Genomic DNA, 15,694 nt, shown 5'->3' with positions numbered 1-15,694 from the left:
TCTCTGTTTTTTAAACTTGTGTTTCTGAGCAGTATCATACAATTCTATAGGAAGTTAGTTATGTGGCATTCAGTACTCAAATTTAATGCTAATTAGGAGTCCCGATTTTTGGCTGGATGCGTCTTTCAAAAACTTTTGTACATATTTTCAGTGACTACAGGTAGAGAGGTATGTGCTATGCCAAACATCAAATGGAAATAATATGATATTTCACAGAGACTCTGGTGCTGCAAAGACACTGAAGAATACGATTCAAAAGAAAGGAGATGAAGAGGTTTTGTAACAAGAAAAAAAAAACATTGGAATGGAGTTGTTCTTTAGAATTTTTCACTTTATCAATTGACATTATTTAATCAGTTAATTACTTCATTGCTGTCCTAAATAATCTGAGTTGGTATAACCCATTGTCAGTCGAAGCCTAGAGAAGAATGCTCTATTATTACAGAAAACAAGAGACAATTCACATAATATAATTTGATTACGGTATTAAAAAGAAGAATATAAATGATCATTCATTTTATGCTAAATAATTCAGGTATTTAAAATATGGCCAGTAAGTAGACACTTGTAGTGCAAAGATGTGCTATGGAATAGGCGTGCCTTTTGAAGGAAGTGAGTACTTCTGAGCTGTGTTAGTAATGCATGAGTCAAAGATAACAGGAAAACAGAAGGTAAAGCAGAGACCAGAATATATCAGATCAGGAAGAGAGAGTAAAGTAAACAGAGGGGGAGATGGCAATACTTTAGAAATGAGGCTATGAAGAGGAAGGGATACTAGAATATCTGACAGAGTGCAGCAGAGATGTATAAAGCATGGTAGGGTAAATGCAGTTGAAACACAAAGGAAAAGACCATCAAGAGAGGTCAGATGAGCAAATGAAATCCCATTTTCAAAGTTTTCCAGATCTTCTTGAAGGATGCTTATTTGTTATCTGTCTGAGAGAGTTGGAAAGATTGTTTCAGGGCTCAGCCAATAAAATAAACCAAGTGAAGTCACCATAGTAGTTCTTTAGATAAATAGTTTATACGAAGAGAATACTCTAGATCTGATATAGCATGAAGGTTTGTACCACAGGACTAAAGTCTGGCGTGCTAGGCATTTACTTGAGTTGAAGAAGAAAAAAATATTACTGACAACCTCTAAGATCAGAAATTACCAGGTTCTGCTGATAAATCTCAACTGTTCAGATTTTTGCAGAATGTCCAGATTTTTTTTGCCACCTATTTTTGATCTGTTTCTCTTAAAATTTGAGGTTTTCTTGTAAATCACTGGCAAATTATTGAAGATTGAAGTCAGAAAACATTGACAGACATTTGAGTTTCAGACTTCATATCCTTCAGAAAATTAATTCTAATGCAAAACCTGTTAGTCTATCAACTTTCTGAGTTTGTAAGAGCAAAATTTAAAAAGTGTCCCTGTTTTTGAACCTTTGCCCCCCCCCCCCAAATTACTTGTGGCTTTGCCCAGATTTCTTGTGCTGAGAGGTTGAGAGGAGTGGTTCTACTTACAAATCAAACACATAGCCTGTTGCTCCTAAGTACAAGCTCTTAACTTGAAATCATGCATCTTGGTTGAGTTAGCTGAATCAGCTAGGCTTTCTTCTATTCTGTACTGAACGTTTGCTGTCTTCACTCATCTTTATTTGTTGGAACATAGGAACATAAGAGCAGTGCTAAGCAAGGGGTCATGAGGGCTGTTAAGATGCCTAGCCGTATGCATTTTTAAGTAGACACATTTAAATGTTTATGCCTCTCTTTTCAAGCCCTTCACAGTGCTTTCCTCACAAACCTAGCAGGGCTGTAAATGACAAGCCTGGTGGAAATCTGTGTCTACCCTTCCAGTCATCAAGACTAGTGTAAAGGTTGTCAAAGTAGTACTGTTTTGACCTGTAGTGGTAATTTATTCCAATGGTTGGGAATATGTTGAGTTAGGAACCTCTCTCACCAGTAAGTCTTATTTATTTGTCTGTGTAGATTTAGAGCCCTAGAGTGGGTGTTTGTAGAACCACATGGTTTGCAAAGAGAGAAAAGGTCAAATAAGATTTGATTTTTCATGGCTAGCAAATCAAAACACAGGTCACCTTGGAGTAGCCTGTAGGCTACTAAATATAATGAAAATTCTGCTAATGTATTAGATAGTTAAAAGATTTAAGGCCTTTAATTTTCTTGGTAAGGTAGATCAGCAATATGTTTTGATTTATACATACCAAAGGTGACCTTGTATTCGGTGATGGGTCTGATTTCGGAAGAGTATATTGGCAGGATGAACTCTTTGGATCTTGAACACATTCATGAGGAAATTAACTTGGTCAGATAAAGAAATTTCTTGACTATGGTGAAAACATGATGATTGAATGTGAAAGAATTGTCCACATAAGTATGCAGATCTCTTTTGAATGTGTCTGCCTGAAGGTGAGTACCATTTAAAGTATATGATGTGGCAACAGATTTTTTACCGAATGCTACTACACTGCATATTTCAGTGCACCTGGTTTGTGCTTATTCTAGCACTTTCTGGAGCTGGATAGTATCAAGAATGAGTAGATATCAGTGTCTTACTTGTAGTCATCAGCAAACTTGGTCACCGACTCTTCTGAGATATTGGACTGTATGTCTAAAAAATAAATGCCAAACAGGAGAGGTCCCAGCACTGATCCCTGTGGTACTCCACTATTTAGAATTTTACAATCAGAGAGGGTGCCAGCAAACTTTCACAGTCTGGGATCTGTCAGATATTCAATTTGCAATCCAACAGACAACATAAGGGCTTACATTTAAGTTTTTCTAAATTTTTAACAATACCAGCAAGGGAGATCATATCAAAAACCTTGGCCAGATCACAATAAGTAGTGTGCACTGAGTGACCACTTTCCACGGGTGTTGTAACCTTTTCAAAGAAGCTCACTATGTTCAAAAGACAGGGCATGCCCTTCACAAACCAAATTGGGATCTAAATAAATTAAGTTGCCTGTGTCTGCATAAATGAGTTCTGCTGTAATACATCCCTTGACTTTGCATATAAAGCTAGTGAGTCTGATGGAGCCTGTAATTGCTTAGATATGTAGAGTGGCAACTGTATGGGGACCACTATTCTCCAGGCAAAAGGCATGAACCTTATGGACCACAGTGACTGTTCTCCAGGCAACAGGCATGAACCTTATGGACCACGGTGACTGCTCTCCAGGCAACAGGTATGAACCTTATTGGCCATGGTGACTGTTCTCCAGGCAACAGGCATGAACCTTACCAACAAGCTGAGGTTGAAAAGTTTAATTAGAGGCTTAGATAGTACATAATTGTCAACAATGAGAATGCAGCTTCATATTTTGTATGGACCCATGGAAATATTACTTTAGTCTTTGACAAAATGTTAAGACTTGTTCGAAGGTGATTTCAAGGGAAACTACATTTTCAGGGATAGTGGTGGCAACAATGTAGGTAACTGGGGTAAAGTTAGCACTAAATGTGTCTGCTAATATATTGGCTATGTACTTAGGACTGGAATATGTGATATTACAGAAAAGCTCAGTGAATTGTTATATATTATTCCTTAATTTCTTTACATAACTGAAGAAAAAATGTAGTTTCCTTTGGTATCTACAGCAAACTTAAACTTATTTTCTGTTACACTTTTAATAATACTCAAGTTCCTTGCTGGCATTTTTCAGTGTGGTCCTGAGATAGCAGGGTGGGGATTTGTTAAAACATCTCTTATTTTCCATCTCCTGTTATACATTTTATTAATACAGGAGTTCCATCAGTGAGGTTTATTCCTGAGTTTACCATTATATTTGGGGTGGATAGTTACTCAGGTACTCATTTTTCTATGCAGCTGTTTAGGTGTTGGTAAAAGTCAGAGGTAAATGTGACAGCACACTCAGCTGGTCCATTTGCAGGGATTGTTGGGAAATTTGCACAGGTCTTGTACTAGCTGAAGTAGTTTTGCCCTGGTGCAGCACCTAAAGACAGTCTCATCTGGTGGAGGGGTGATACCACTAGGTCTGACAGAGGAAAATGGCTGACTTGTGATCAGAGTGGCATGGTGAAGTACATGAAGGGGCTTGGTTAGTAAGGACCAAGTCAGGCATATTAGAAGGTCAGAGTAATCACTGTCTTCTTATAATTGTTTTGGAGGTCACCAAGAATGGTTACTTTTGTATTGCAGGAAAAACAGTTTTCTTGAACAATACCTTAGAGAAAAACAAAAGCAGTTTTTATAATGAGAGGAAGACAGATGTCACACTCTAGAGGATTACATCACTAACACTAATGCATAGTAACATCAGTGTTAGTGTAGACAGGTAGATGGATGCAGTAGTCTCCTTCCACTATGGGGGTCAAGGGGTTGTCTCCTCTGCAGTGTCACTCTGCTTTGCTGTTTTGTGTTTTTCAGTGTTTTTGCAGTGTTTTTTCAGGCTGCAGCATTAAGACGGATGGCATTTAATGAATTACAGTTTAATATTATATATATGCAATCTATCATGTTTACTAGTAAATGAAAGAAAGATGCAGGGAGATTTAACTGCACCAGTAAGAAATGTCAGTTTTGCACCATCCCTACCACCAGTCTCCTGTGCCCCAAAATGCCATAATCTGCTGCAAAATAATAAAAAGACAGCTAATTGTCACTAAAAACTACTATAATATTCAGTGAACATGGATCAACGTGAATGGTTCATAAAGGAGCAAAGTATATAAACCAAAATTTACATGCTCCTTTGATGAGCAGTTTTGGAGATCCCCACACACACACACACACACACACACACACACACACACACACACACACACACACACACACACACACACAATCTCCAAGAATGAGGCTTTTTTCTTGTACTACCTTACTTATTTAGCATTGCAGTTGTGATGTCACTGCATCTCAGGCTAGTGGGAATCCTCTCCCACAGTGACCTCATTCAAACAGATGACTTTTCAGCTGACTGTGCATTACCATACAGTTGGCTAGCATACAAAGCAAATATTTGCCAATGCATTTATTTTCTTTCTTTTTATTTATTTGTCTATCCTCTGTTGACCATGTTAGTCCCAATAAGCTGGAGGCCTCTTTTCAGGGAGACCAGTATATATTCTGGGAGAAATTTGGCCAGGGCATAGTGGAATTTCTAGTACTCTTTTTGATAAATGCTGGGGGATTGTTTACACCCACTTGAACTACTGCCAAATCTTGCAGATGGGACCTTGGTTTAATGTCTCATCCAAAGGATGGAATGACACACTGAGGGGAACAGTACCCCCCCATGCTGCACTGCACTGTTAGTAATTTGGATTAATTTTCAATCACTTGTAATGGCAATAGAGCCCTAAACCTACAGAATACAGAATTCTTGATCTCATTTATTGATTCTTAAAAGTAGTGACTTCTTTCAGATTCATAGATTTCTTTTTATTCCATTTCTCTATCAGTTTTTTTGTTTCTCACATCAGTCTCCCAAAATGTGTTACTTGTATGGCACAGAGTGATAAAGCCTTGATTGTGGTTCAGACAACCTGGGATTGACTTATGATCCAAGTACTAGAGAAGCCAGCCAGGTAGATGAGAGCGAGTGGCCAATACTGGCTCAGTCATGCTAGGTAGGAAAAGGTCTATATTACATTTTTGAAACCGCAAAAGGTCGAATACCTTTTCATCGACTATTATTTGTCAAACGTGGGTCTGTCGAATGATCTCTACGGTGAAAATCTTTCCTATGGTAAGTAATACGTTGGCCAACCTACAGACTGCAATAAAAACAGCAAAATGTAAAACCCACCCCTAAGTAAATATACCAATTCTGAGATCGCACTGCAGTGGGGAAAAGGGCAAATTCCCAATGATGGCCCACTGTTAACTTACCGTGGGATACAGTTCATGGAAACAATCATTCGATGGATTCAGAGTTTGACAAATACTGGTTGATGAAGAGGTATTCGACCTTTTGTGCTTTTGACAATCTGATATAGACCTGGGAGGAATACAACAGAACCTGATGTACGGCTGACCTCCAGGAGAAGTGGGGTTTACAACCCAGCATAAGACAGTGTAAGTTGAGGCACCTACACATGCACACTCAACCAGCTGCTAAGCTGACTTTTCCTGTACTAGATATGATTCAACAGTGGTACAGAAGCACATGAATCAGTAGGATTCCACTGTGGAAATCTCATACACATTAAGTTTTGTTTCATAGGTTCATAGGTAGGTACTAGGCTATTGGCCCTAGGGCCTATATAAGCCTAGCCAAAAGGTACCCTGGCTTTCACCACCCAAGAAACTTATTTTCCTGTGCCACTGTTGAGCAGAACCACAGAAGTGATCCCCAGGGTGAATTTCCTATCTCCCATCCAATCATCAAGATTTTTCTTGAAGAGTGCTAATGAGGAGCTTTGTGTGATATGGATAGGTAGGTAGTTTGTTCCAGAGTATAGGACGTCTCTGGGACAGAAGTCTATCCCTCCAGCATGTTCTGTTTATTGTGGTGACAAGGTTTAGGTCCCTAGAGTGTGTAGCTCATAGGGATTGGGATTTCTTTAAGTGGAGCATGTCTAAAAGCTCTGGGTTTGACATAGCTTTGTGTTAGGCAGAGATCGCCTCTGAGTAGGTAATATGCGATGGAGTAAAGCTGCAGTTTTTTTAGACGGTCTGCGTAGGGCATCTGTTTGAGACCGGTAATCCTCTTTGTGAGGTATTTCTGCAGCCTTTCCAGTTGTTGTAGATGTCTTGTGAGGTACATACCAAAAGGGGCATTGTACTCTATAATGGGATTAATGAGTTACGAGTAGAGGGGAACAATTACCTCTATTTTCCTGGATGAGAAAGCTTTTGTGATGAGGTGTGCCACGTAGAAGGATTTCCTGACTACTGTGGCGATGTGATTATCAAAGGAGAGATTACTGTCCACCTGTGTCTCAAGGTCTCTTATCACACTTTTGGTGTTAAGTAGACTACCGCCTATGTGGTAGTTCATGGGTACAGAGTTTTTACCAAAAGGGATGACAATGCACTTTTTGGCATTGAGCTTGAGGCCATGGCTTTGACACCAGGCATCTGTCTCAGCGAGGCCATTTTGTAGGATGTCCACATCTTTTGAATTTTTGATTATGGCTCCTAGTTTGCAGTCATCTGCGAACTTCATTAGCCAAAGACCTTCTGTGTTAGCCTGTACTTCAGAGAAGTAGATACCAAACAGGAGAGGACCCAGGACTGAACCCTATGATACTCCACTTGTCGCTGGTCTGAAGTTGGATTTGGAGTCTGCTACTTTCACAGTGTGGGTTCTGTCAGTGAGCCAGTTGTCAATCCATCTTGTGACACAGTGATTTATACCTAGTTTAGTGAGTTTATCTATAATTCCAGAGTGGGGGATGGTGTCGAAAGCCTTGGTGAGATCTAGATAGGCTGTGTGAACGACCTTACCCTCATCTACAGCTTTGGTGACTGCTTCAAAGAAGTCTATCAGGTTTAGGAGACATGATCTGCCTTTTACAAACCCGAACTGGGTGAGGTCCTGAGTTTGGAGATTACCAGTGTCATTGTTTATAAGTTCCATGATGATACGTTCCATAGCCTTGCAGACCAGGCTTGTTAGGCTAATGGGGCAGTAGTTTCCGGGGTCTGTGGTGGCTCCCCCTTTTTGGAGTGAGATAACCGTCACTGTGCGCCATTCAGTGGGAACATAGCCTGAGGTGAGGCTATGATTGAACATGGTACTTGGGTGGGGCATCAGTTCATTCTGTATTTCATGTAGAACACAGCCTGGGATGTTGTCAGGTCCCATGGATGCTGTGTTCTTTGCTTTGGATAGTGTGTTTTTTACCTGTGCAGCCATGATTACAGGAACTTTTCATTCTTCTGGTATAGAGATGGGCATCAGAGACTGGGGTAAACAATAACGCTGGATTATGACCTTGTGCGACCAGCTGTCCACCATGGGGAATGAATGGACTAATCAGGTTATGGGAGGGCTGACAGTCAACAGGCTGGAAAGCAAAAGACACAGGAAAAAAATCATTTTTCAAAGTATAAATCTTTCAGTAGCTATAATAGAATGGTAAAGCCTAACTATTGAACACATCTCTATTTCTAACTAAAGGATTCAGACCCCTATAAATTAGTTGGAGTTTGCAAAGTCACTTTCCAAATCTGTCATTTCAGGGTCATTTACTACTACACTGCTAAACAAGAACAGCTGATGATCAGTCCACAAACCCCTGAGAGAAGACTTCTGGGAAATACATATTAATATTATACATCATTTGTGTATATCAACCAGTCTTGCATATCTCACCTACAGTTTTATATCCTAAATATGTAATTTATTCTATCGCTATTATTCTAAGCACAAAACAAATAATAAGAGATATAAAGGAAATACCTAACACATAGCTCTTGTAATATTAAATTTACGATGCAGTTGCTGGTTCATTTTAAAGTCTGGAATTGCTCCCCTGTACAGCTTTTACACTTGAGCAACAAATTCCTGTGGGAACCAATCTTTATTCAGTGCTTTCCAAAGAAACTATCTTTCATCTTTATTGAAGGTTTATTTTGCATTAAGCTCCATCATAACCACTGGAATGTTACCTGTCATAGGCCTCACCACCAAATAATTGCTCTCCTCATTTCCAGCAACACCTTGCCTGTTTACTATAAATCCTACCTTGTCAGGGTGTCTACTTGAGAGTAGGATCTTTTTGAGTCTGTCCACAAGTATACTGCTAACTCCTTTTAATCTGTATTTAGGAAGATTTTATGTCTGTATAGTTCACGTTTCTCTAGCTTAAGGCTCAAGCCAGAGTTGTAGAAGTCCTTGACTATGGAGTTCTGTCACTTGCCTATGAATGTTAGAATATTATTAATATGGTTGAGTTTTACTTCTAACCTCCATACTGTGTTCTGTTACTTAACCATGGAGAATAATATTTATACGACCTCACAGAGTTTCAAGTAAATCATCCTGTGACTCACGGGGGTAGGGACAGAGTACTGCCCAGGCCGTTCTCAACAATCAAGGTGAAATGCTAACAATAACTAAGGAGACTGTCAGCAGGTGCAGGAAATATTTTGAAAACATAAACTGGATGGAAATGCCCCCTATTGAGGAGACAGTTCCATTAGCACCTGATGGGAATGGTTCACTGGGTATCAGAAACTATATGTGCTGCATGGAGACAGAAAGAGAGAGAGAGAGGGGCAGTAACTGAACAGGGCACTCAAAATCTTGTCTGAGCGAAAGAGGAAGACTGTTACAGAGAATGCTGGTGGTTTTGTTGACACTGGCCTGTCTACATGCAGTCAGTATAATGATAACCTTGACTTGTGACTAAGGTCTCCACTTACTGTGCAAGGGAGCATTGATTACTCTGATGACCAGCCAGCAAACCAATGTACTGCTTGTGAGCAGACACTTTATCATGAAAAAAATTAGTTACACTAGTCAGGCTCTATTTTAGGTATACTCTTCATTTCTGCAGTTTCACTTTTTAACAACTGAATGCTTCATACTATCAAATAAAACCTAAGCCACTTTTTATTTCAGTAACTTGCTAATTTATGTTGTTCTCTGTCAATGTGTTACAGAGTGCAATCAACAAAGAGCATTAAAATAATTAAAATATTATCAAAACAGTTATTTTTTTGACTTGTGCACTACCCTTGAATGCACCCCCCCCCACACACACACACATATATACATATGTATGGATTTATTTATCTACTTAATTAATTTATTTTATTTCTTTATGGGGCAGTACACTGATCACAGGTTTCCTCCCACATCCCAAATACATGCTGTAGGTGGTCTAAACACTCTAAATTGGCCCTAGGTGTGAGTGTGTGCATGTGTTTGCCTTCTGTAGAAGGTTGAGCACTGGGGTGGCAACTCGACACCGTAAAACTCCACTGCCAATCTTTTTGGAGACTATTGTTCTGCTGTAGTGACCCCTAAATGGGAAAAGCCAAAAGGGGAAGAAGAAGAAGGAGAAAACATTGATCACAAGAGACCATTTGCAGACACAGCCCTTGTGAAATGCAGCCATCCATATAACAGGGCTTCTATTTATTCCAGATGTTCTCTCCTTTTGCTGATAGCAATATGATATTAGTAACTAGTTTGTCAAATGCTGTATTTTGCAAATATAGTACATCACACCTTATAGTGTCAAAATTGACAATACTTTATTATTTTTATAGATAAAGTGCTTATCATGGTAAACCTATTGGATAGGTGCTAAGTAATTATTGTTATGTTTAAATACTTAAAGTAAACTTGTTTTAGATCTGAAGAAGCCTTTATTCACAAGGTAAAACATTCATTTGTCTATTGGATTCTTAGTCATTGCTGTTTATTGTTTTTATTCTAAGCTGTTCAGTTTTATAATAAGTTGTTTACATATTTTGCTAGCTATGTAAAACTAATGCTTCTTAGCTAACTTTTAAATAAAGAAAAAAAATAAAAAAAAGGTTATTTGAAAGAAAAAATCCATGCATTACTTTGCCAGATTCTAATAGTACCAATTTTTTGGAGATTTTTATTTTAATCTTACACTATTTTAGTTTTTGTTTGGCTTATAGTGTTACGTCACATACAGGCTTTACATCTTACCCATCTGCATTTGCTTTCCTAATTTATTCCGCTATTTTTTTTTTCAAAGCATCATGTGTAGCCTTTTATGAACTGTTTCTAGTGTACTGAACACAGATTGTAAACTATGCTGGGCTGAAGTCCACTGAACATGTCTAACAGTGGTATATAGTATGACTGAGTCACAGCTGTAAATAATCAGATGCACACAGTCCAAGAGCTATGTTGCAACTTGCATCTGTCTCTGATGTCATAACTTTCAAAACATTCTGCAAACATAAAGTAGTTATTATTTATATGTAGGCAGTAGGCTAGCTTGCCCTTGTGGCCATTTAAGTCTAGCTAATTTCCATCAAAGGTGAGAATCAAAGCTTGTACCTTGTGTCTAGGAGGTAAAAATCATAACCATTATACCAACCATCAACCATCAATGAAAAGAGGTGAAGTATTCAAACCTTGTACCCTTGCTTCAGTAAACCTCAGCCTTAACTCACTGCATTAACCAAGAAGTTATAAATAAGTACTAGGCAAGCTACAACTTTGAACCTAGCCAACTAACCTTTCAAAGATAACAATCAAACCCTGTATTTTGTGACTGTCCAGTAAACACCTTAACCTTTATACCAACTTCAAATTTTAATTGTAGCTGTGCAGTTATTATTGCCCACACTATAAATTAGTAGTAGTAATTCATGTTACCAAATTTCATTATTGTTATATCACTTTTTAAAGTAGCAGTATGGATGTGTTTTTTGATACCAAGAAATACTAAGCACTTATGAAAATGTGTATTTTAACTGTATTAAATTCTTGACTAGACAAGCCTACGAGGTACAAATCCCTGTTTTAAGGACTGACATGGAAACACAGGCATTGACTGTACAAGCAGATAAGGTAAAGTGTTAAAAGTGAAGTGCCTTGCTTATAACACTTGCTTGTCTTACTTACTTATTCTTTTTATCTGTTAGAGTTTGAATTTCTTAATCAAACTGGTAGAGACAGTTTATGTACTGATCCCAGAAACTAAATATTATTTCTAATTTATCAAAAGATCACTACAGTGATTAGGTTAAAGGTTGGTCTGAATATAAGCAGCTAGAATCAGAAGGGTGATTTATCACATGTAAGTATGTCTGGGGCTCTTAGGATATGACCTTGAAACACAGAACTTTTATATACTTCTTAGGGGCTTTTCCTTAAATCTTGTGGGGTCTCTTAGTCCGTAGGTCATTGCCCCATATATCTCCTTAGCCTTTCTGCTATTAGCATTGCCTTCTCACTATCATTGACAGCTATTAGGATCCTTATGCAGATAGTTTTGTACTTACAAGTCAAAGATGAAATGTTTTTAATTCACTTGTATGATGTTTTGGTATCCCTCTTCTTGCTTTACCCTACAAAGTCTCACCATTACTAATTCTATCTACTTCAAACCCACCTCTTACGTAACATCACATGATTCTTTCTCAGTTAGGAAGTTCCCAGGTGGACGTATGAGTCTATGCAGAAAAGTGAATCCCCAAACATAAAAGCATAGTTAATCAAAAAAGAGTGATGCTTCTTAATATTCAGCTGAATTTAAAATTTAATGACCATCAACAAATTTCAGTAGCAGAAAATATCAAATTTACTCAAGGGTCATATATAAATTGTGTGTGTGTGTCTGTGTATTTTTATATATATATATATATATATATATATATATATATATATATATGTGTGTGTGTGTGTGTGTGTGTGTGTATGTGTATATATATATATATATATATATATATATATATATATATATATATATATATTCCTGTAAATATCTCTAAAATATATACACACTCACTGTTATAAAAACATTCAGTTTAGATACAAACATAGATGATTATTATAACCGATCCTTCTTTGATTATTTGCATAGTTTTAGTATTATAGTCCAAGCTATAATGTAGTCAAATCTATAGCAAAACAACAATTCTAAAAGCAAAAAGTTATGATTCATAATGTGCAGAGAACTTAAATGAGGAATTGGGTTCAGAACAATGTCACAAATACACACAAAATAAAACTTAAGATGAAAATGTAATGTAAATATAATTTCCAAATATATTACTTTATTTTCAATGTTTACCAAAAGCTGTAAGGAGCTTACCAAATCAGAAACATAGTTCCTTTGGAAAGTAAACCATCAGTTCTATCTCCAAAGAATAAAATGTAATTAAAAACTGAAACTAGTGCCAGTATTTATCACAAGTCTAACCCTACGGATAAAAGTTGGCACAGCCGTGAGAACTACCTGACAACTATGATGAACAGTGCTAGAAACCGCTGTGTCAGGAAAATGGAACAATTATCAAAGAAGTGTTGCTTTCACTGTTATGCACAGTCTGGAATGTCTCATACAAGTAATAAGACAGAGTGATGCTTGAATAATTGCCTAGGATCATCTCACTTCATAACTAGGATATGGTGTTAGACTCAAATAGCTTACCCAGAGTGCATTTTAAAATGCAAGCTGAGAAAAATATGCATATGAGAAGCTAATCATAGTTTTTCATATTTTGACATACAAGAATTTCCCTTTTAATAGATGACATTTGGGACAGTCCCAGGTAGAAATATTTCAGATGTGTAGCATTACACCTTTCTAAAAGCATAAAGTGGAATATTTCTTATTTGAGCATTTTCATGACAGAGTAAGTAATGTCGTCCTTAATGTGTTCTCCATGTCTCCATTTGCCTATGGTATCACATAATCAGACGGTGCTCCTGAGTCTCCCCTGAAAAGAGGCAGCTGTGCTTAGTTGGTGTACTTAGCTAACAAATAAACAAACAAATGAATGAATAAATAACCTTAAGAATATAATATATTTGGTGTAGCTCTATTTAAAGACATTAACTTAGGTGTTATATAATTCTAGTTCCATTTGTTTTATATTATTTAATGGTGCCCCTATGAAGTTATTATAGAGATCTGCAACAATTTGTGGAAAGTTCCAAAATATTAATTGTTTCTAATGTACAGTCATGATATATAAAGGTGTAACTGCTTAATTTGCCCCACAACAGAGAAGTCTCAGTCAGGATTGCCCTGTCAACACCAAGGCAGACTGAAACTTTTTTAAAGTAAGGATTTAAAATATTCCCTCAGCAGTTTTCTTTTTCTTATACATTTGCTCAGTTTCAGGCTTATGTATGGGAGGAAAACTTGCCCATAGAGTTGCTTTCAGATCATTTCACAGGCCTATACCCGTATTTTCAGGAAAGACTACATGACGTAAGATAAGCACTCATTAATCCTAAACAGTACAGTCATTTGCGTTTAAACATTATGGGACTTTTGGAGTGTGACTTTCATCAGAATAAACTAATTCCTGTATATGTTTTCAATTTTAATGTGATTTCCATATTTCTGTTTTTGTTATTATTTAATATGAAATGCTGTGTTTATATTGCAGCAAGTAGGACATATCTCCAAGTGGAGCAGTTTTACATACCTTGCAGTGTTCTCTGAATACACCTGATCAGTAAATTGTCATGTTTGTCTCTTCCATTGATATATCCCAGCATGTCCTCTCTTATAGTGTCTCTCCAACCTCCTCTCTCACTTGTAAACAGTAAACAAAGAAAGTATAGACACTGATCTGAGATGCTGAACCATCTGGCATGGTTTTTAAAGACTGACAGATAACTATTAAAGTCACTTAATAAAGCCATTAGGGACCATTCCAGCAATGGATGCCCTCAAGAGCTGGTCACGTTTACAAATGATGTGTTATTTTACTGTTGGTGCTACATTGATAATTGGACTAGTTCATTTTCTTTAGTAGGCCTTAACCTCATTTATTCCAGGTATGTCCCTATTGATTAGGTCACTGCTGGCATTAAACATTGTCCTGTATCATAATGGACCCTCCTCTTCCTTTGTGGCAAAGACTGCATTGTATCATAAGTTGCTAGAAATTTGATAGTAACTTTTCATCATGTAACTATTTCATAACAGTCTGTACATCTCTGCCATGGTAGGTCCATATTTAAAAGGACTCAAGTATCTTTTTATTTGAATTGTAGGAATTTGCAACTAGGTGCCATAGCACCCTGGTGGGCTCATTACTTTTTATTTTGTATCGCATGCAACAGTGGAATCTGGTAGGTCTTTTTCATAAGAAAAAAATTATCATTATTAAAATGTAGTTTTCTTTAATGTTCTTGTGCAATGAACATATAGCTAATAGAGACTAGTAAACAGACAGACTATAAATCAAAGTAACAACCCTACAGACAACAGTCAGCATTTTCTTAACCTTTTTCAACCCACCTCCTTAGCAATATTGCAGAGAGTTTTTTCTTCTTACCTGGTTAGCTGGGGCCGGCGACTAGCAGAAACAGTTCTCCTGCCCAGGGTTGCAGTGCCCCTCACTGTCTTCACTGCACTGGTGGCAGTCCGACCAAAGCTGGAAGACCGTGGCCGGATCACTCTCACCCGGGTTGGTGAAGGACTAGACATCCTCATGTGCATTATAGAACTGCTGCTGTCCTCAAAATGACGACGGTAAGAAGAAATCCTTTCTGGGCTTCGGCTCATTTTTCTCTCAAAACGTGATAATGATTTCTGCTGCTGCTGTTAAAATAGCCTTCAGAATTATACTGCAGAATAGAGAGAGCTGCTGGCCTTATATACTGTGTTCACTGCCAGACCAGCTTATGAGACTACAGCTGTGGAATTTGCTATCTTGGTACAATTCAGAGGTAAGTAGCATCAGTATTTCTCAAAGTCCTGCTAAACATTCATATAGACTAAAATAGAACTTTTAGACAGCAGAATATTAAAATGATTTAATGAAACAACTATGGGAACACCTAGAGATGCACCAGAAGGGTGGAATCTGTTTAGCAATCATTAGAGACATTATATGGTGGTAAGATAACACCCACGATCATGTGATTTTTCTAAAATGGGAACAGCAGTGCTTGGCTAATTAGCAGGAAGGATAAGGTGAGACATAAAAATGAAAGCCTACTGAGGTGTGGTTAAAGCCCAGTTCTATGACAGTGACTGTTTTGTTTGCTGTCTGTATGCCACCAGAATATATATATATATATATATATATATATATATATAT

At 37.5% G+C, this 15,694-nt stretch overlaps 1 protein-coding gene across 3 annotated transcripts in view; it reads right to left on the bottom strand.

Moving 5' to 3' along the window:
• The window catches only part of LOC122801671 (glial fibrillary acidic protein-like), a 52,511-nt gene extending 37,051 nt beyond the window's left edge, over nt 1–15,460 (bottom strand). For all 3 annotated transcript variants that reach the window (XM_044071167.1, XM_044071187.1, XM_044071176.1), the window contains exon 1: nt 14,927–15,460. In XM_044071167.1, the coding sequence (XP_043927102.1) occupies nt 14,927–15,156 (230 nt within the window). In that variant the 5' untranslated portion in view covers nt 15,157–15,460. The remainder of the gene's footprint in view (nt 1–14,926) is intronic.
• Nucleotides 15,461–15,694: the final 234 nt, after the last annotated feature.

Source organism: Protopterus annectens, chromosome 1.part0, assembly GCF_019279795.1.
Source record: "Protopterus annectens isolate FY-2018-M chromosome 1.part0, PAN1.0, whole genome shotgun sequence".
NCBI lineage: Eukaryota > Metazoa > Chordata > Ceratodontiformes > Protopteridae > Protopterus > Protopterus annectens.
This window is presented reverse-complemented; position numbering and strand designations above follow the sequence as displayed.